Below are 21,081 nucleotides of genomic sequence, written 5' to 3' on the forward strand. Positions count from 1 at the left end.
GGGCCCTAGATGAAGAATGTACGAACTATAGAGGCAAGGGCTTTGCCGATACTACGAGGACCATGTACAAGTTGCAGCTTCGTGCATATTTACGGTTCTGTTTGTACTTTGGATACAACACCATTCCATGCTCGACACTGACACTACTGAGATATGTGACCTTTCTTACACGCACCCTGTTTCCAAGCAGCATTTCAAACTATCTTAACATTGTACAGCTAATTCATCTGCAGTATAGATATCCTAACCCCCTGGACAATGAGTTAGTTAAATTTCAATGTTCATTACTTATTCAAGGCATAAGGAGATCAGACAAAGCCGCCACTCACCCAAAACTTCCTATAACACCAACTATCCTCAATGACATCTGTCGGTAGTTGATCCTCACAAACTCGTTCAATGCGACTTTCTGGGTGGCTTGCCTGGTTGCCTTTTATAGCGTTTTTAGGAGACCAAATCTGCTCCCGCCTTCACGAGATAAATTCGATGAACATTCACATCTCCATAGAAGTGACCTACACCTCTTAAGCTGGGGTGTGGTTATGGTTGTGTGATGGAACAAAACTATTCAATTCAAGCAGTGAACATTGTTGATCCCGTTACCAAGGGTAAAGGAATCCCACCTCTGTCCTCTTACCACCCTGGCCAATGCTTATAATCTAATGAGAAACGCGGGACCCCACAATCCCGCTTTTATGTACCGCCAAAGGACAAACCTAGTGATGCCTACCTACAACAAATTTCTACAAAAATTACAATTGACTTTATGCGCTGCGTGTTTAAACACAGAGCGATATGCTGATCATTCATTTAGACAAGAAGGTACAACTTTTGCCATGCGATGTGGTGTGCCAGTAGAACTAATCAGGATACAAGGCGATTGGAAATCAAGTGCATATGAACACTACTTAGAAAACTCTTTGCAAGATAGATTAAAAGCAGTAGCCATAGTAGCCAAACATATCATGTAGCAATTAGGTTTTGTTTTTCAGTGTAAACCCAATTTTGGGGAATTTGGAGGGCGTTTGCATGGTTTAATAAAGCCCATTGTTTTATCCCCAAAATTGTGTGGTATTTTACACAAATTCTCAATAAAGTCTGTACAATCCATGGTTTCCTTTTGGAAATTTGTAATTATTAACATAACAAGCCTTTACGTTAAGAACTGTTGCATCAGCTACATATACACTCACCTGGAAGGGAAAATAAAAAAATGAAGATCAGCTAGTGATCTGCTGTTAAATTTGATATTAAGTTTTTAAAGATAAAATTTGATGATTCATGTATATTAAATCTCTAGGCTTATATCTACCCAAAAGTCTTCTTTTTTTGTTGGGCTTATGTGTTTCAGCTGACTTTTGCAGGGAACACCTTTTTTTCACTTGCTAGTTTTGCACTTATCCTATAAGTATCTACAACAGGCCAACAGGGTTTTTGTGGTTTTGGTATCTCTACAACATCTAAAAATGTATTCAAACCAAAAAGAATTAATTCTGGTGCTTTTTTGCCATAAAATCAAGCTTTAAATTTCCTGCTTCAACCCCACCCAGCGAAGTTGACCATGTAATGAAAGATTGGTGACAAATGACGTCACTTCAGGAACTTCTCAAAGCTTCATGTTTCTATTTTGCTTGATTGACGATCGCATTGTTTCACCAACTTTGGTTTGTTTGCTTTTTGTTGATGAAAACTCCTAACCACTACTGAAACAACAGAGACCTGAACTAGCCGGATTTGGCAATTCCTGACTTGATGTCATGACTCATTCAGAAACCAAGACTTTTTTTTTGCACTGACTCATGGTCAACTTCATTGGGCGTAGCTGAAGCGGAAACTTTAAAGTTAGATCTTTGGGCGCTAAAATGTCGGAGTCCAATTTTTTTTCTTGGAATACCTTTTTACACACAGATACCAAAACCACAAAAACCCTCTTGGCCGTATAGACACTTTAAGGTGGTACCGGAGGCTAAAGTGACCCAGTTGGATTAAAGTAATTTTTTCTTATATGAAAGATCACTGAAAATGAAATCTACATGTGACATTTCAGATCTCTGGAGCGATTCGTTTGCGAGATATAAGTGAGAGAACTTTCATTTCTACGAGCTGTTTAGCGGGAAAAATAAGGACAACATGCTGGGATAATTATGTTTTCGTGCTCACATGGAATTCCCCCAAGAGTATAATGTTGACAGATCTGTTAATAATTCTTGCTTTGATTTGAAAGCTGAGACTGCCCTTTTAGAATGGAAATAAAACTCTGGAGCTGAGTATTGACATCCTCTTTCATGCTCTACTGTCCACATGAACATGGAAGCCCTAGAAGCTGCCTTTCGAGGACACAGGTAAATATGGAAATTTTTCACATGATTTTGACTGAAATAGTTCTGTTCGTGGTATTTTGAATGAAAAGAAACAAGATTTCTGTATTTTCATTTTAGTTTTGATCGCACACTGCCAGGCCTTCGCCGAATTTTGAATAGAATAAGGCGAAATGTCGAAACGCCAGAGGCATGCTGCCGGCGAATGTACCGCCGCTTGTTCGGCATTCTTTGGGTAGGTGGAAGGAAACCTTTGTTACCTGTACCTAAAAACACTTGCTTACCAATATTTCCTCACGCTGATTAATTTGCCTATAGTTGTTTCTTTTTTCTGCTTGAATTTCTGATGTGGTCCAAGGTCCAGCCACGTGGCATTTTTGTTTGAAAACTGAAGTACAATTTAGTTTCCCCCATCCTGCATCGATAGATAACGAATTTTTTGCCAAACTGTTCGTCGCTGTAGCAAAATGTGTAATATTGTTGAGCTTTCTGCCAGATTCGAACCAATCACGATTTGCAAATGAAGGACAATTATTTCTTTTATCAGCGTCGCAATGCGTTTATGTTTTGCATTGATCTTGTTCACTCTGCTAATTTTCCTTTTTTGTCCCTCAGTACGGAAATCACATCGGCGAGGGGGAGTTTCAGGGACGCGCAAGCCCCACCTACGTTTTCTCCACATCCCTAAAGGAAGCGGTGAGGGAACTCATTGACAAAAACCTGAGGGACTACCCAGACCCTGAGGAAGCAGCAGTAAGAATCATTTGTATTTGCTTTGTCATGCAACCTTTTGACTCTAACAGAGTCCAGTAGTATAATCTGAAAAGGGAAATGGGAAGGGGGTTGAGTGTGATAGCTGGTCATGTTAGATTTTGTAGTAATGTGATTCTCAACATTTTTTTTCCATAGGTTTACCATGTCACCTTTGATGACTTGTTTCATGCAACCTGGCCTCAGCGATAAAATAAATAAATAAATAAATAAATAAACAAACAAAATAACAATTCTAGAAAATTAATATTTTTTTATTATTATTTACAAAGATGTACTTGTATTTCCTAGTTTTTTATTAACCTGTTTGAAAGAAAATAAAAAAAACTGAATCATATCAGATGTGTTTGTCAACTTTTTAGGCAAAAACCCATATAATAACGATTAGTATCTGTTGTTTGCGATATTTTGAAATTAGAAAATGATAACTGACATGAGCAAAGGTGGGAAAAAACATTTGAAATTGACACCACAAAAAGAAATAAAATACAAGTTCAAATTCTACACCCCTCCCAGCAAAATTAATTTGACAAAGGGAGTCAATTGTTGTAAGTTTCATTTTGGGAACACTGGTTATGAGCCCTCAAGCTGAGAAAAACATTTATTTGCCAGTAAGAGTTTCTCAAGATGGACAGCTTTCAAAAGAGGCAATTAGCATTTGTTCCTTGACACCTTTCTAAGATGGATATGTAGTGCTTGTCACAATGATAGAGGTGTGGATTTCAGAGATATTTTTTTCAGTGTACAGTGTGCACACTAGAATTCATGGTATTATTACTGTCTTTTTCTCAGAGGGAAAATCCAGCATTCACTATTGATGAAAATACAACACGGTAACAGTGTTCTTTTACTCCTGACCACTACACTCTTTTGTTGAATGGGCAGTCTTTATGGCTCTTTCTCAGATGGGTTCTGCTGCCACACCATTTGCATTTTCCCCCCCAACTTCCAGGTCAACTCCTTCAGGGGGAGGAACTGGTGCCAACATAGGTGGAGGTCCTGCAGTTCCATCTGCAATAGCTGTTTCTGTTAGCAGCAGGGCTTCTTCCTCATTACAAGTTTCCTCTCCATCTTCATCACTATATGTGTGTCTGATTTGGCAGTTTTTTACATGCTTCTTTCTAAAATAGCAAAGTCAATAAAAGCATATTTTGTTTCCATTTGTTCCAACTAAATGTGGTGAACATCTAGTCATCTTGACTTCACTTTTGGCAAATAACCCATATATATCGCTGCACATTTTAACACAAGTTGTGCTTTCTTTCACAAGCTCACAGGATCAGTCAAAATACAAACAACAAGTAGAAATATACAGTAATAACATAAATTGAAGCATCTAAAAAGAGAAAAAATTGAGCATATGCTTCCTGCAAGAGTAGTTTTTGGTTATTGGGATAAATGCAAAATATTATTACTTCTGTACAAATTACTATACAAATATTTTAGATGTTAATGTTGTGTTCGTATTTTGCATGTGTTTTTGGTACAATAGTTTATGCAGTTTGATTTGCGATATGAAAGTTTTTCTTTATCTTAGTGCTTGTTCTTCTGTCCTGTTGATTTTCAATTGGACCCACTTCTTTTTTCCATCTGTAGTCCTTTTTCCTTCCAAACGTTTCATTCTATCTTGGTTATCATTTGTACACTGCCGAGAAATAAAGACAAATTTGTCACTGTTATGTAATAATTTAGTGTATGTGTAATAGAGCAAAACAAAATGTCTGAGATGATTCACTGATTTATTTATTTAGCATTATATCACACATTCGTAAAATATATAAGGCAATAAAATTTTGCCTGTACATGTAGACGAATAAGAACACTTACCATTTCTTGGATGCCATCAAGCAATGGCAAGCCCAGTCTTGAATACAAATCCACTATCCAGTGATAGTCGGGCCCTCTCTTCTTGAAGCACCACGTCATATTTGCCTGTATCAGGCCCAAATTTGTCGATGCATAGTAGTGCTTCTGATGTAGGTTGACATCCTTAGCCCTAAACTTAGTAAGGACACTAAATGTCGATTCTGGCAGGTTGGAGTGCCCCTTTCCCAACCCAGGGTCAATGACTTTTTCTGCCTCCCTAGCCCTAGAAGAACATTCTATTTCATAGCACAGAGCATGAAATTCACACTTTAAAACATGGGCTGAATGGTATGCTTCCCCAGGGCATTTTAAATTTTCATAAAAACCATCCTCATCGTTTGGGCATTCCTTACAACTGCATTTCTTTAGAGGATGAAACTGACAGGAACCACCTTCCCATTCGTGTATGTCACGGGAATGATATTTTCCCAAACACAGCATAGTCTACCTATATTTATCAGGATCCTGTCCTGCCTGAACTAGTGCACAACAATGGTTGCATTTTGCACTCTGTATAAATGCTGGGCTTATACAACCACATGATGGTTTATTGCGCGTGGCCACATAAGTGTGCTTCTTCCCAATACAGCAACACTTCATTTTCCCCATATCAGGGTAATCTTTTTTGTGGCTGTCAATAAATGCCTTGCTGAATGAACTCTTGGCCTGGAGCTCAATGAGCTTCTTCCCATGGGCCCCTTCCCACATGCCTCCTGCACAACATTACTCTGGATTCTTGCTCATTTGAAAACGAGTATCGGAATCCTTTCACTGATGATGAGTCAGCATCCTGCCAGTTAACCTCCACCTTTAGCCCCTCTTTTGCTTTTGCCCACAAAACCTGGGCTAAATGCCCCTCTGCAGCTTTCGATGTACCCTTCCACAAATCTTCTTCGCATATATTATCAGCCCTCCTCATTGATAAATGACAAAAATAGAGCAGTCCACCTGTCAAGTAATTTTTTACCCCAAAGGTACAGTTTTGGCTAAAATGACCTTGGGAAAGGGCTTTCATATATTCCTTCTCTTTCTCACACATTTCATCAAGGATGTCTCTGATGTGAGGGAAAGCAAGATCAATGACATTCAAAAAGGGCTTATCTGATATAACACCCAAACCCAACCCCCTTCCCATTGTTTTTCTGTAAGACCCATAGCCATGCCCACTTAAAAAAAGCTAAGGATAGGGCTAAGGACACCAGTCGATGCTGTGACTCCAGAGCAAGGTGACTACTCTGATAATTGATAGTTTCTTGCCAACAGCCATTGCAACTAAACAAGAACTTCATTGCTCCACCAAGTCCTTTCTTTTCACTGGCCACAAGGACAAGCTTTCCTGAGACAAAATATATAATGAGAAAGGAATGTAACTACTGGTTGACTGGACATCAAAAATGAAACTGGGTCATTCCACAACTTCACATTCTACTGCTCTGAATTTAATTAAATTAATAATACACGATAATATTCTTACCTTTACATTTACCATCATTTGTTGTACACTTGAAATATGTGTTGAACTGGTCAACTAAACCTATTATGCTTGATGTTATCCCAAGGAACAATCCTTCAGGAATGCTTAGCCTAAAATGAAGGGAGAAATAGTATTGTAAGATTAGAGTTCACTATGCATGTGAAGATGTGAAGATGGCAAGGTAGGAGAGACATAAATATGAAAGAAAGTTGTTTCTCATCAAATATCACCCACTGAAAGAATATTGTAGACTAGCAATTCTAAAAGAGAAGATAAGTGCCGCCTTCCTCAGAAACCAGAGCCACGACAATCATTGACTTTTTACACCACCAGCAATACCTATATAAACAGTATTTTTGACTGGTGACGTGACTCTCAGGACAGACTGTTACAAGCCACATTACTAAGAGGCAAAACTTGCAGAATACCCGGCCCAGCCATAAGCATCTCACTGAATAAGAATAGCAACTATTGTTACATACCTCGTTCCTCAAAGCACACCGACACATGTAAATAGCTAGGCTTGGTATTCTGCAATCACTCCGCCCAAATTTAAAAGTAGCTTTGTTATTTCAATGCAAGATGTTTTCATTTAATAAAATCCAAAGATGTCTTGAACATCATAAACAAAAATACTTCTACGATTTTGTCATATTGTCCACTGATTTTGCTTCACAGCAATGTTTGACACCTACTTGCGAATATTTATAACCTGCAACTGTAAACTACAAATACAGACACTGATCTCGCTCTGTAATAAATACTTTTAGAAAGACTTAAAATTTGCGATTCGTTACTCACTCATTTTTCACTTCATCCAAACGAGTTCTTTGCTTCAATGGTGGCTCATAATAAGGGTCGTCTGAATGTTTGTCGGTCGACTTTACAGTCACAATCCCGGTCTCTTCGGTCATTTTGCTGGTAGTTTCATCTTTCAGAAAACGATGTAAAGTTCCTTCAGAATCCAGCTTTCGTTCTACTTCTCTGGCACTTTTATGTCTGCAGCCTTCTGGGTCAATGAAAGTTAGAAGCCGCTTGTTTCCAATGTCCCTCGAAACAACACTCCAGCCATGTTTCTCCAGCTTGTCTGAGTTCAACCGTATTCTCAAACCACTTCCCGTGCCTCGCAAATTGTGCAGGGTTTTTGACCAGCCTGAATTCACTTCACTGGATGCCATAAATAAATAACTTTCTCTCTTTCTATAAATAAAATTCTCTCTTTCTATAAATAAAATCCTCTCTTTCTAAATATATTTCTTTAACCCGGTATCTGTGTTTGCCGATTTTCCTCGAGCTTCTAATATCAACTGCCCACCGAGTGTGGTGAACGAAGGTGCCGTTGCTAGGGGAAGGGATTATCTCACCTTCCCATTGGTTTCGCGGGAAATAATCTTGACTCAAATATGGGCATCATGGTTTTATTTGGAGGGATGTAATGCATTTTACCGCTGGAAATTGTAATTGCAGACACTCCAAACATGGCTGCCATCTTTCCAAAGAGAAAACGATAGCTGGCAAGCAATTTGAGGAAATTTATGTTGAATTTGAGGATGTTTCGCACTCATGGAGTACAACATTAAGGCACATTTATCGAGTTTTCTTCAGAAGGATTTATAGCAGAGATTACAAACTTTGCAGACGCAAACTACATACAAATACAAAAATATCTGCCGCAGTACGCACTCGGAAACGAAATAGTAATCATGTGACAGGAATGCACATTTTTTGAAAGTATTTTTTGTTTTTTTCTTTCCAACTTATCTAATCGAAATGAAAAGGTGTACTGCGGTGAAATGTTGTATTTTATCCCATTTAAACTGGGTAGCAAGTCTAAGGGCAAAATAACTTATTCCATATTAGATTTGACCAAATTTGTAAAAATTCTAAGAAATGACCACACCCTAAATATCTTGAATTTTACAAATTCCTTAAACTGCTAGGGAAGAATTTTTTTTCAGAAACTAGTTGAAAGAACTAAGAACTCATGTGGAAACAACACCACTCTTATTAATATTGTTTCTGATACAGCCCTCAAAAGAATGTCCAAAATCGGCCAAATTAGCCTCAGGTGCCACCTTAAAGGACCACACGCAACCAGTGTGCTTTGCGTGCCTTTGTGATTGTTATTATCCAAGAATTTGGGGACATTTCTCACATGTCGACTTGTCATACACATGTGCGTGAAGTGAGAGAAATCTAGAAGATGCACGAAAGCGAAGGAACTTCCGTTAATGTGACTAATGATAGCGAGGATAGTAACATTGGTGAAGGATTGATAAACTGTTACGGGTCTCCAGTAGGTCGTATAGCGGTTTCGCATGGAAGCACTGAGCTACCGGGAACTTCTCGAGAAGGTTCACGAGTGATGAGTTCCATCGATTTTGGCAATATTTCTAAATGGGTATGTAACACTCATAATTTTTCTAATGATTTTGAACAGACTTGCCAGTGCAAAAACACTTGTAGCAGGAAAAGTGGGAAATTTTGTGGATGTGTTTGTCGTGATGCTGGTTTGAGGTGAGCAGCGACTTGTGTATGTGGCAGTTCTGCAAAGCCGTGCAGAAACAATAAAGAATCTGTGCCTGCTGCGAATTCTCCAGGCAATACTGCAACAACTCAACGCCCTAGCAGTGCATTCGAAAGGCACCAGTTAGCCCTTGAACGCGAAAGAGAAAGTATCCAGGTAAAAGGTGTGCCATAATTCAAGTGTACTGGTGTAGCTAGTGTTGTCAAAGTTATGATGAAAATCCTAATATTGTACTTATATTCCTACTGCCCTTGCACCAGTTTCATAGTCAAGTTTAATAGTTTTTAATGCACCTCGTCTAATTTACATTTTTATGCCGGAAACATTTCGTATCGCGTCTTAAAATTCAATCCCCTTTGTAATATTTTATCTTCTTGCTGTCATTTATAATTTCTCTGAGGTTTTTCCTTGTTGAACAAAAACTTTTATCCTCAAGTTATAATTCCCTCACTGTAAATACCACCTTCATTTCATTTTATTTCTGTTTGAGCACCAGTTGCTCAAAAATCTTTCAATACAATAAAAGTAAAACAAAAATGAATTCGTAGCACAAGCCTTAACTATCGCAGCATACAAATCCCTGACCACATAAATCATCTGCTTTGGACTTCACACTAGAGATGCATTTGTCAGGTCTAAAGTACTTTTTTTACTTATCAGGTTTTCATTGAATCACTGACCATGGATCAACGCAACAGACTTCTGCTTGAAATGTTATGCAGGGGGAGAGGAAGTCTTGAATACGCAAGGCAGCTGGTGAATAGTGAGGACCCTGAACCTGACAGACCAATGGGTGAAGATGGCTCACCAGACTGGTGTGTCTGCAATGTCTGTGTTGATATGGCCAGCGAAGAAGAGAGCAAATGCTGTGGTAAGAGGTCATGTGTAACCTCATACGAGATGTTCAGGAATGTTGTTTCGGACAGGGAAGTCCTCAATATAGCTATCTGGGCATGGTGTGACATAAGAGCAGAAAATGCTGACTTTGAAATGAACAGCTATCGCAAGGTTGCATACAGGTAATACATCCTTTGGAAATATGGAAAGTTGGGCAAAGGCAATCGGAGAGTTTGCCCATCTTGTGTTGTTAGACCAGTGAGACAAACATATCCTGCTCCTGATGGGAAATATATGGGATTCAGAAGACACTGAACAGCAATAGTTCTTCTAAAGCCCTTATATTCAGGAGTTAACAATAAGAAAGATTGTTAGATTACTTACTCTCAATTTCTATTGACTGATTTTATTGATTGAAAGTCTGGTGTCAAATTCAATAGTAAGTGAGAGCTTCACGTATTAAAATCAAGATGTGTACAACAATATTAGGATTAATTTTATTCCTGCATTTTTTTGCAGTTTCCCCACACTGAACAAAGTCATTTTGAAGCAAAGAAAATTTCACTTTGAACAATCCTTGATACCCCTTTTACTGAAATGGGAAAGTCTAGCCTGAACTAATTCTGTTGTGCTAGGGGCCTCTTTCATAGCAATAGTGGCTGCCAGTCTCTTTGGCTGATTTGGCAGAAATGTTTTATGTCTGACAATTGTTTCAGTGTCAGAAGCCCTCTTCTTAAGGATTTTAGCTGCCATCACTACCCAGTGTGGGTACTTCTTGGGTTCTTTTACTGGCTCCACCCTCCAATTCTTGGACCTCTTACCGAAGTTTTTTTTGTACCGGACCTGGCCCTTGGAGTCTTCCAAATCAGTTCGGAATAAATGAACATTGTGATCCAATGCTGCCAGAAGAATCCTTGTCATAAAAATATCATAGCTGCAATGTGAAAGAGCAATAAAATTCAATGATGAGAAATGTGAAAAGATTAATCAAAATCATTGCTATCAGTTCTATCTATGATACATAACATGGGGTACAAGGAATGTTGGAACTGATCTTCACTAATATATTCAAAAATAAGTTACTATGGTCTGTGACTTCTACACTTGTAGTTTTTGACTCTTTTGCTGGCACAGGGTTCACACTCCAGAACACAACAACATTTGCTGGTTATTTACCACACTTTCCACTACCCAGGAAAATGTTAAAACAAATTCACCAACTTTGCCACGACAGATGCCAACCCTATTGAAGGAAAACATTAGGAGTTCGGACAAATGTACACATACATGTATATTTTAAATGAGCCGGCTTACCTAAATGCTATCCTCTTCGAAGCATACTTTTGAGTTTACTGTTATGCCTAAGCAAACAATGAGTAGAACAATAAGTACAAAAGTTACTGTTACTAACAAGTTTGTTTAGAATCTAAAGTCTTGCTTGGGATAAATACAATGTACTTTTGTGTCCTTGTTGTCAGTCACACTAGTGAATGAATTGTTAGTACCAACAAAAACTTTTTGTTCGTGCTAATAATTTATTCACTAGTGTAAATCAGTCTTTACACTGATTTGAGTTTGAGTCACAGAAATGCCAAGAATTGTTAATTTTTTAATTAAAATTTCACATAAAATGCCAATGTTTTGAGCCAAGCACGATCCATAAAAATGTCACGTACAGCCTTATGTGACTTTGAGTCCATTTCAAGGAAGGTCTTCCCCTCTTCAGTTGAAACAAGGGGACCATGTGAGCATTCTCCTTCAACCCACTCATGCTCCCCACACACAATGTATGACACCGAGCCACATGTCCTAAACAAAACCAAACAGCATATAGCTAAAAAACTATAAAAAAAACAGTCACAGTCTACCCACTTGTTCACATGCAGATGTGCATGTTGTAGTTTAAATTTGTCTTTGGTTTGAACTTTTAAACATGCAAATCAAATTCTTATACAGAGATCTTGCTGACAACCTTGCACCAGTGCTTCATACACCTTACAAGGTCAAGCCTACTTCCTTTGTGCACCATTCTGTGACTTGCCTTTCCAAGCTTTTGTCAAAATTGGCATGCACCAACAGTGGGCTCACCTGCATGTATTCAATTCATATACTGTAGATGTTGTAAACAAATGAGACAATAATATTATTGACAATAAATATGTATGAATACACATCTTTCATCATCAATACTACAGGTAGTTTCAGAGTGCTCAGATTCTGACAGAGGGCTGTCCTTGAAAGGATTTCCCTTCAGCGAAGCAAACGAAGGATTTATGGTGGCTGCCTTTTCCCAGGAGGTGGTAAGGTTCCACATGGAGGTTTGCCTCGAGTCATTCACTTGAGGACTAGCTACGGTGGAGCCAGTGACATTAACCTCAATAGTACTAATAAAATATGAAGATGGAGAACTACTTAATAACTATTATTCTTACTACCATAAAGGACAAATATTGCATGCTTGTTTTAGACTTGAAAAAATAGGATCAGGCAGAAAAATTATCACATTTTCTTATGACCACCTGAAACTCTCATAAAGGGCAGAATGAAGTGCAAAAGTAAAGCATCACACAAAAACTGTACAGAATGAAAGGAAAAAAATTAAACTTATGGCAAATAGATATCCAATATATGCAAAGAATATACCTTTTAAAACACTAACATACCTTTCAGCAAGAGTGTGCCTTGCTTGTGAACGTGTCTTTGGCAGAGGAGTTGACTCAAATAAAGGTCTCTTACCTGATGAAGAATGAATCAATAGGCGAACATTGTGCTACCCAACGCTAACAGTATTTAGTAATAACTTAAGCCTATATGTTTTGTATATACATGCAGCTTTCAATGTGTCCAACAACAAACAACATCGTAAACAAAATAATTTGACTTACACGGAACCGGGCTAACATTGACCACATTCATTCCACATTTCCTTCCTTGACCCGTTTGTCGATTATTATGGCTGCTGGATTCCGATCGACTTGTTGCTTTTTTTCCTTCCCCTAGCGCAATACCATGAGGCAAGGCCTCTGCGAATTCACTATTGGATTTCTCCGTGAATCCTAGATTTCTTTTACGCTCGTTCCACAACTTTAGCGTAGAAGTTGTAAGCCATACAACATGGTGACTTTCCTTACACGGCGGACGTCCTCTGTTTGAACGCTTCATGTTTGTAAATGGCGGAGGAAAACTACCAAATATACGCAGAGTACAAACTATAAATTCTAAAAGAACATCAAGGAGGTATCTACAGCAGCCTGTCTCTGCGGATTGCAATGATACAGTCCGATGATCGAACACAATCGGGAAATATGTCTTATCTGTATTACAGAAAATGGCACCGGTACAGTGCTCGCCCGCAATACATTTTGGTTGAGTGTGGTCCTTTAACTATACCCATAAGTGTTTCATGATGGCAATCAATAACTAATGAGTAATATTTATGAAAAGCAGTTACATTAATCAATGACAGTAATTCTCATCGATTAATGTAATTGCTTTATTATGATCATTGATTACTTGTCGATTGAAAATCACATGAAAGTCGTTCATTGATTACTCGTCAATTACCAATGAATGTAGTAATTAGTCTCTTAACTTACAGTGATTATTATTAATTAACATTGATTTTCATCAATAAATTTCTATCGATTAATTGTGCAGAGTGTAACTCATGAGTGAAAGTGACACAGAACTTTCCTTTTTCAGGAAAAAGATTTGTGAAATTCTGTCGCAATCGACACTGATCATGATGATGGACGATACATTAATTTCCAATAACCTGGGGGAGTTCCTTAACCAAATCCAAGGGGGACTCCTCTAAGGTTCTGCATCTTCTCGGATGTATGTGCCCAAAGATGGTATCCTAATCACATCCAATGACCAAGAAGTTAAAAGGTTAGTTACTTTGGAATATTTGCTTTTTAACAGTGAAGAATAAGTAGTAATAAAAAATTAATTGGGTAAAACAGTCTTTTATGTTCTTCATTACAGATTTGAAGGATGAGTGCAGCAGTTCACTTTTGTCCATAATGACAATTTTGAATTAGATGAAAGGCAAGAGAAACAACTAATGGTACTTGCCGAAGACAACAAAGTAACTATCAAGTCAATTCTCTCAATTCAAACAGGAACACACATTAAAAAGTAGACAAAGCGTGTCTGATAACATTTGTGGTGAGGCAACAAACTTATATACTAACGGCACATGCTCAGCCTACAATCGGTGACAAAATTGTTGACACATTCACCCCTTTAACTGCCTATTTCATTGCTGTGATCCCTTTTTGCCCTCCTAGCTTGCCCTGTCAACCCCCCTCACCCCCAAACAATGTTGTGTGGCAACTGCTGTGATCTTGAGCTACAAACAAGCAACATTGAATGGAGGGGGCAGGGTCTTTTCCACAGTTTACTGTGCAGTAAGAGTCATGTTATTTGGTGCACTAAAAGTACTATTGAAAGACAATGTGTCAACTAATTATGTCGCCAATTGTCTGAGACCACTTTGTTGCGCTTTTGCTATTCATGTTTGGAAATAAACAACAAACCTTTAGGGCCTTAGACTGTGGAGTGCACAGAAAATTGATATGATCTAATTTGGTCAAATATATTTGTAAATATAGTTTTTAGACGAATTATTTTAGTAAGGGATAAAACATAAGCAACATGTTGCTTGACTATCGTTATCTCTTCGTTGCTTGGTCAGATAATTTATTGGTGTTTTCGTGTGAAGACATCGCTTGTACTGGAGATACCCCAATTTTTGCCACAGGAAATAATCCTATTGTATTTGTTGATGACAGGACATGGGACAAAAAGGAAACAGAGATGACGAATGTGCGGTGGAAAGTATTTTGTTTCAGTAGGTTGGAAAACCCGGAATTCGGAATTCGGAATTTTATTAAAAAAGATAAAAAAATAAATTAAAAAAATAAATAAAAAAAATAAATAAATAAATAATAATAATAATAATAGTAATAATAATAATAATAAATAATAATAATAAATAAATGTAAAGAAAAAATAAATTATTAATTTAAAGTTATAATAAAACCTAGAATCTGAACTCTGGACTCTTGCGGCTTGACAATCAGACGGTTGCAGTTGAGTCACGATATGTGGTCACGCAATACCTTACTTTTAAATTATAAAAAAATATACAGAAAACAAGAAAAAACCTTAACAAGAAACACCCTCACATTCCCTGTACTTTGTTCTTTGTTTCTGAGTAAAAGGTGTGTCACACAAGAGATTTGAAGCTTTGTTAAAGAAGTTATGAATTTGGACGAGAAGGCATAGTGATTGAAATTCGGAACATTGGCTTTTTTTAAAAAAAGTTTAATTGTTCTTTCTTTGCATGATAGTATATTGTACATTGAGTTTTCTTGTCTTCAAGTATTCCTTGTGGCCTATATTAGTAACGCAATCCTAAATAGTTAAGCTGGCTGTCACGCTATTGAAATATCGTTTCTCCGAATCTCTCCCATAGCTCTTGTGCCATGGCATTAGAAATAATAAGTCCTCCCTCCATCCTGCTTAACAAAGATGTTAAGTGAGATATTGTGAAGTCATGGTTACGGTTCTTCAGACAGGGCAAGTTTATGTGGTAGTAGTGGTTTTGAACTCTTGACATTCTCCAGCACTTTGATCCATCTTCATAAACAAATGGATACCAGTCACTCTCTTTCCGCCCAATTACGGCAACAGAGTCGATAGTGTTTTCCGGTAAATCCTTACGAAAGAAACCCTCACACCCTTTACAGCACGCAATGTTTCCTTTGAGTTTTGTTACAAAGTATGGGTTGTGACTGGGTGGAATGGGAGGTTTTGGTGGTAGTGGAAAACCTGGAGGTACAGCGACATGTGGAGTAACGGATGCGGTTTGAATAGGTAGTGAATTTAAATATGGATAAGTGGGTGGCGGATATCTGCAAGATTGAGTAAGCCCAGAATGTTGTACGGGGGGAGCTGTAGGAACCGATAAAGAGGGTCGTATGGGTGGATGTAACGAGGCCGATGATAACGAGACGCTGCACGATCGTCCTTGGTCGGCTGTGATTTGTATTTGAGGAAGATGAGGTGTGCTTGATACAGACAGGGAACTTGGCGGCAAAGAAGAGCTATATATTTGAACGTCAGTTTTTGCTTGCCTTTGACGTCTTGGGGCGCTCGGTTTCCTTCCGGAAGCTTTTACGTTTACATCTAGCGTGGCAACAGCTGTTAAGTTGTTAGGTATCTTTTGTTTCAGATACCACTTGACAAATTCGTTCAAACTGTTTTGTTTTTCGGCGACACTAACAACATGCGCGCAAATCTTTTTAGGTTTGAAGTTTTTGCACATGCAAGTTATTTTCCCATTGCTGGAAACTTGAACAAAGTTTGGCACGTCACCAAATTCTGATAACACCGAGAATGCTTTTAAAGAATTATCTCTAGATGGGGCTGGAAGAATGGTATCCTCTCGTGAAAGAAGTCACCCAGCTTTCGCCCATATGTGAATTGCAATGTGGCGATCAAGTTGATCTTGCACTGAAGACGCGGGCAAGGAAAGATCGTTTTTAGTTGGTAAGTGTACTACTGTACTAGATCGTGCAGAAAACATGCGACCCTGGCTCTGATTATCTCTTGGCTCATACATGTCCTCAATCGACAGGGCATAAATGTTGGCTACCTTCTTTTTTCTCTGCGCTTCGCTCATTCCAAACCAGTCTTCCTTTGAGATTTCTAAATGTTTGACTCTCTGAACGCATATTGCCCGGACCCGCCAAATACACCTAAAATAAACTCTGTCTCTTGATCGTCTTCGATGAGTTCCTTCATTACTTTGGCAAAAGCTGTTTCCCCTAATTCTTTGCCGCGTGTTTTATGTCGCAATCGACGATTTGTGTTTTCCGAATCATTCGTATAAAACTTTTCAGGAGGTAAACCAAGGCCAGCTCTAGTTCTGACACTAGCGATCATGCAGCTTTTCATCAAGTCAGATCTTTCTAGCATCCATAGATGGAATTGTGATGTTTCACTCTTCTCCCTTCGTGCCCATGGCTCAGAGAGAGAAGCAAGAATTCCGTCAAATTCTTCTTCACTTGTCGCGTCTACAAGACCTTTCTCATAGACAATGCCTTCTTGTTTGCCAAAGATTTCTGCAAAGTACTGATGATGATTGGGTAAACTGAGTGAAACTAGCTTGGACTCCACGTTTTTTCGGAACTGGAGGAAACATCGAAGATGAATAGCTTGTGGAAAATTCTCGGATAGGGCTTCAGCGAGAGCAGTCTCCCCATCTGTGCCAAAAGCTATTAGGTTTTCTAACTGCGGGGCAAGACTTCTCAATTTCGAGAAAAACTGCGTGTATGTGTCTTTCTTCTTGCTGTGGTGAATGAAAATTGGACCGACAAATACTGGACACTTATTCGTGTTCCTTGTTTTCAGCAGGTTTCTGTATGAAGTGGGAGTGACACTAAAGTCTCCAAAATTAAATGTTGGATCAACAGAAAGGTATGTGAAATCAAGGTGGCTCGTACAGAACCTCGACAAGTCCGCCAACTGTTTATCCGTTGCAAGCACTATTAAGGGTTCACCTGACAGTTCTTGCATTCGCACAAAGTTCTTGCCATCGGTCTTTGCATACCAGTTAAAGGTGGTCATTTCGTCGATTTGCTTTCTTTTGGGTTCAGAGCACGACGTCTTAGAACGCTCTCTTTTCATATCGTACGCCTGTGCTCTTCCCCTTGGAATGTCTGCATCAGAAGACGATTTAAGGGGACCACCTAAATCTTTCCTCGTTTTCGCAACCGCTTCGCTGGTCGGCAAATTCTTTAAATTTTTGCCTAGAGCTCGTTTAACAGATGACTTGGTCCGAGTAAATGTTTTCCCTGATTTGGAGTTTCCGTGCGGTAGAGCTTTAATGGGATGCTCCTTGCCGTTAAACTGATACTGTAACAGAATCGTGTTATTTAAAATCTCACCCGCTTGATCCCCGGCGTAGAAAATGATTTGGCGAAAATCAGGGCTATCCTTGTGGTGCCGATACTCTCTGATAACATGGACATCAGATTCCCTTACGATTCCTGAACATTTTGAACTTCTCTTTTTCCATTTACCATTTGCCTTCTGTCTATAAGTATGTGTCGAATGCCCTTTGTAAACATAGGACCCATTACCATCTGCAGGTAAGTCATCTAACGGCACGAATCGTGAGTCGATAAGAAAAGCAGCATTCCGCTGAACCCGCATAGGTTGGCACTGACACTTCATATCGTTTGCACAGTCCTTTGAAAATTCATGTAAAACTTCTCCCGCTTCAAACCTTCGCCTTGCGGTGCTGAGCATGGGAAATTGAGGATCGTCATTGTAATATCGAACCTCATCCTCCGACTGGTCGCTTTCATCGCTCTCTCTGCTTTCTACACTAGACGAATCACTTCCTTTGTCTGTTTTTATTTCGAGACACTCGCGACTCATTTCTAATTTCACAGACTTGGTAGAACTACCAGCTCGCATCTTAGCTAAGGTCGACCCATAACCAGCGTAACCTAATTTATATTTGGATCGCACAGGTGAGCCGTCGATATTTACAATATCTCTTGATCTATCGACGAAGGGCTTTTTAACCGGAGAGGATTCAATCGTTATGGGATTGCTTCTGCTGGTTCCAATTCCGCTTGTCTTAAAAGGAGGATAATCTTCACTCTTTGAAAGGCTAATCGGTTGCTCTCCAAGCTCTTAAATAAAAGAAAGAAAGAAAAGGATATTTAATTAAGACATTTTTAGTGTTATCTCACAGTAATACCATGTTTAAATCTAAATTTTCCTGTTGAGACTGCTGTAGACTGTTGTATACAAGCCCTAGATTATTCAAATTCTTACCTGTCATATCCATAGCTCTTCTTTTTCCATGTCGTTTTTGAGATATTGCATCCAAATCGAAAATGCTAGGAAATGAACGTAAATTTTTACTAAGCAGATGTAAACAAACTAAGAATAACAACTTTGGAGGACTATGAAAATTGTAGCAATGAAATGGCAAATTAATAAGAATACTCTGCGTATAAATAAAGTTGTTTTCAATGACGCTCACAGTGGTGACATTTTTCCTTCCAGAAATTCTTCCTAAAGTGCGGAATTTAATTAACCAGGTCCTGAACTGTATGACCGAAAGCTTTATGGGGCCTCTTATAAGCTCCGACAGTTACTTTGGGAACTTATAACTAACATAATAAAGTACTAACCTCTTCTCCATCTCGTTTTCTGAAGTATCAGTCTCCGAGAAGGATTCTAATTGAAAAATTTCAAACGATTCTCGTAAGACAAAGTTTTCCCAAGGATGTTAAAAACCATTGTTTCCGAGTAGTATAGAATGACAAATTTGCTGTTTTCACCGTTCCCATAATACACTTTGTTTACCCCCCAAAATTTTTGCATAATTGATGCATAAGCATTGTTTTCTATTTCTCTTGACATTTACAATGACGTACAATCATCTATAGAGCAATTGAAAACAATGCTTATGCAAAATGTTTCGGGGGGGGGGTAAACAAAGTGTATTATGGGATCGTGAAAATAGCGAAAAGTGAAATTAAACTAGCATTGCTGACTGTTGATTATTTATAAAGGATGTGTATCATTGTTCCCCCCCCCCCTACCCCAACAAATTTGAAGGTTATTGTAACCTTTATGTGAACTGCCATATCACTTTTGGAAGAAGCCACTTAAATGAAGAAGTCGCGTACGATGAATAACACATTTGTGTTATCCCCTCTCGAACGATGATTTAACTCAGTATATTTGTTAGTAACAAATACATACAGTCACAGTCATGCTGATCGAAAGTCTTTAGGAAATCTTCGGTATCCTCTGAAAAGTAAGTATTACTTATCTTCTACGCAATTTGATCCCAAAAGAGATCACTTTATTTAAACATTGAACACTTTCTGTGTCTTCTTATTGCTTGCTGGTGAATACACTCTTCTTTTATGAGAACGCGTGAAATTTGGCTGAGCCTGAGGATGCTCTTATTTTAGCCCATACATTTTCTTAAATTTTGGGGCAAATCTCAGCCTCAACGTTCTTATAAAAGAAAAAAATCAGTGTACTCGGTGTCAGAGATATTGAATATTGAAAAGCGTACACCTAATTTAAAGAAACATTTACTACAGACTCTTCACCCCACATACATTATTCCTCTTTAGAATTTCATTCATTCACTAAAAAGTGAAATTAAAACTGTTCTTGTCCCTCTATAGAAGTTGCGTTATATTGTAGGATCTTGTAGCGTGATTCACAACACGATATACTTGCGGCTTTTTCAAAGATTTTAATTAGAGTGAAATGCTGCAACTGATTAGAGAAAAGAACATTCCATGTGTCCTGAAGAAAGATTGTTACTCCAGTTTTTTAATTCACTTCGATAAAATCTGTTAATCACATTCTTGACATTTTTGGCCATATTACAAAGAAAAACCAAGCAGCCACAACCGAGTGTAGCTAGAATTAACTCAATACATTGTCACGCGCATTTAAAATCAATAACTAAAAACTTTTCTTCGAGCAAGAACACATATAATATACCACAAATTTACCATAAATATATATTCATTGTTTTAACCTTGTTCACTTGTCGCTTCGTAACCTCACGTGAGATCTTACACGAAGTACTTCCCTGCGCCAAAGCTACCCACACCATATTCTCGTGTTCCGTGACGTACGTCACGGTAACACGAGACAAAAACTGAACGAAAGATTAAAGACTGCCATGATTTGCCTGCAGTTCACAATGTCACTACTCCAATTATATCTAATTAAAAGTGACGGTACGAGGTTTTCTTTTAATTTTTATTAAACCGAAATTGGAAAACAGCACAATAACGCAAAAAATACTGCAAATCTTGCATTCCAATTGTGTGCGTGGTGTGTGTAACTTGAATTTCGAGTTGCCGCCTGTCATCATGATCAGATTAAAATATATTTTTCTTAGATCTCGACCATAATCATAAAACATAAAAGGGAGATGCTATGTTAATATTATCTACCCGGTTTCCTGAATACAAATAAGTGAAATTTTTTGCAGATTTTGGTCTCGAAAAATGTTGCTCCCCGTTTTTTGAGGTTTTCCGTGGGGAGTTTGCCAATTGTAAAAACCGCCATTCGTAAATGACGCTCCTTTTTAGCTTAATTAGCCTTTCAAAGAAATTCTAACCAACTGAAGGGTTATTTGTAACTGTCACTTGAAATAGAAGGTAAACAAACAAGTGAAGAAATGAGCGTACCTTGATCACTGGATGTGCCACATCGCTGTT

At 38.3% G+C, this 21,081-nt stretch overlaps 4 protein-coding genes and 1 pseudogene across 4 annotated transcripts in view; 2 read left to right on the forward strand and 3 right to left on the reverse strand.

The window, feature by feature from the left end:
- Positions 1 to 21,081, forward strand: part of LOC145500997 (uncharacterized) — a 383,300-nt gene that overhangs the window by 71,084 nt on the left and 291,135 nt on the right. The window lies entirely within an intron of this gene.
- LOC145501173 (uncharacterized) lies at positions 3,434 to 8,126 on the reverse strand (annotated as a pseudogene).
- LOC145501140 (uncharacterized) lies at positions 8,221 to 11,110 on the forward strand. The gene is made up of 2 exons (XM_081480696.1): positions 8,221 to 9,112; positions 9,617 to 11,110. The coding sequence occupies exon 2, from the start codon at positions 9,638 to 9,640 to the stop codon at positions 9,977 to 9,979; it is 342 nt and encodes a 113-aa protein (XP_081336822.1). The 5' UTR covers positions 8,221 to 9,112; positions 9,617 to 9,637; the 3' UTR covers positions 9,980 to 11,110.
- On the reverse strand, positions 11,937 to 12,955 carry LOC145501578 (uncharacterized). Its single transcript, XM_081481024.1, has 3 exons — positions 12,679 to 12,955; positions 12,457 to 12,529; positions 11,937 to 12,177 (listed from the first exon to the last, which is right to left on the reverse strand). The coding sequence occupies exons 1-3, from the start codon at positions 12,953 to 12,955 to the stop codon at positions 11,937 to 11,939; spliced, it is 591 nt and encodes a 196-aa protein (XP_081337150.1).
- On the reverse strand, positions 15,651 to 19,233 carry LOC145500976 (uncharacterized). Its single transcript, XM_081480551.1, has 3 exons — positions 19,015 to 19,233; positions 18,653 to 18,717; positions 15,651 to 18,507 (listed from the first exon to the last, which is right to left on the reverse strand). Exons 1-3 carry the CDS (start codon positions 19,023 to 19,025, stop codon positions 16,511 to 16,513), a joined length of 2,073 nt encoding a protein of 690 aa, XP_081336677.1. The 5' UTR covers positions 19,026 to 19,233; the 3' UTR covers positions 15,651 to 16,510.

Source organism: Orbicella franksi, chromosome 10 (genome assembly GCF_964199315.1).
Source record: "Orbicella franksi chromosome 10, jaOrbFran1.1, whole genome shotgun sequence".
In the NCBI taxonomy this organism is placed as follows: Eukaryota; Metazoa; Cnidaria; class Anthozoa; order Scleractinia; family Merulinidae; genus Orbicella; species Orbicella franksi.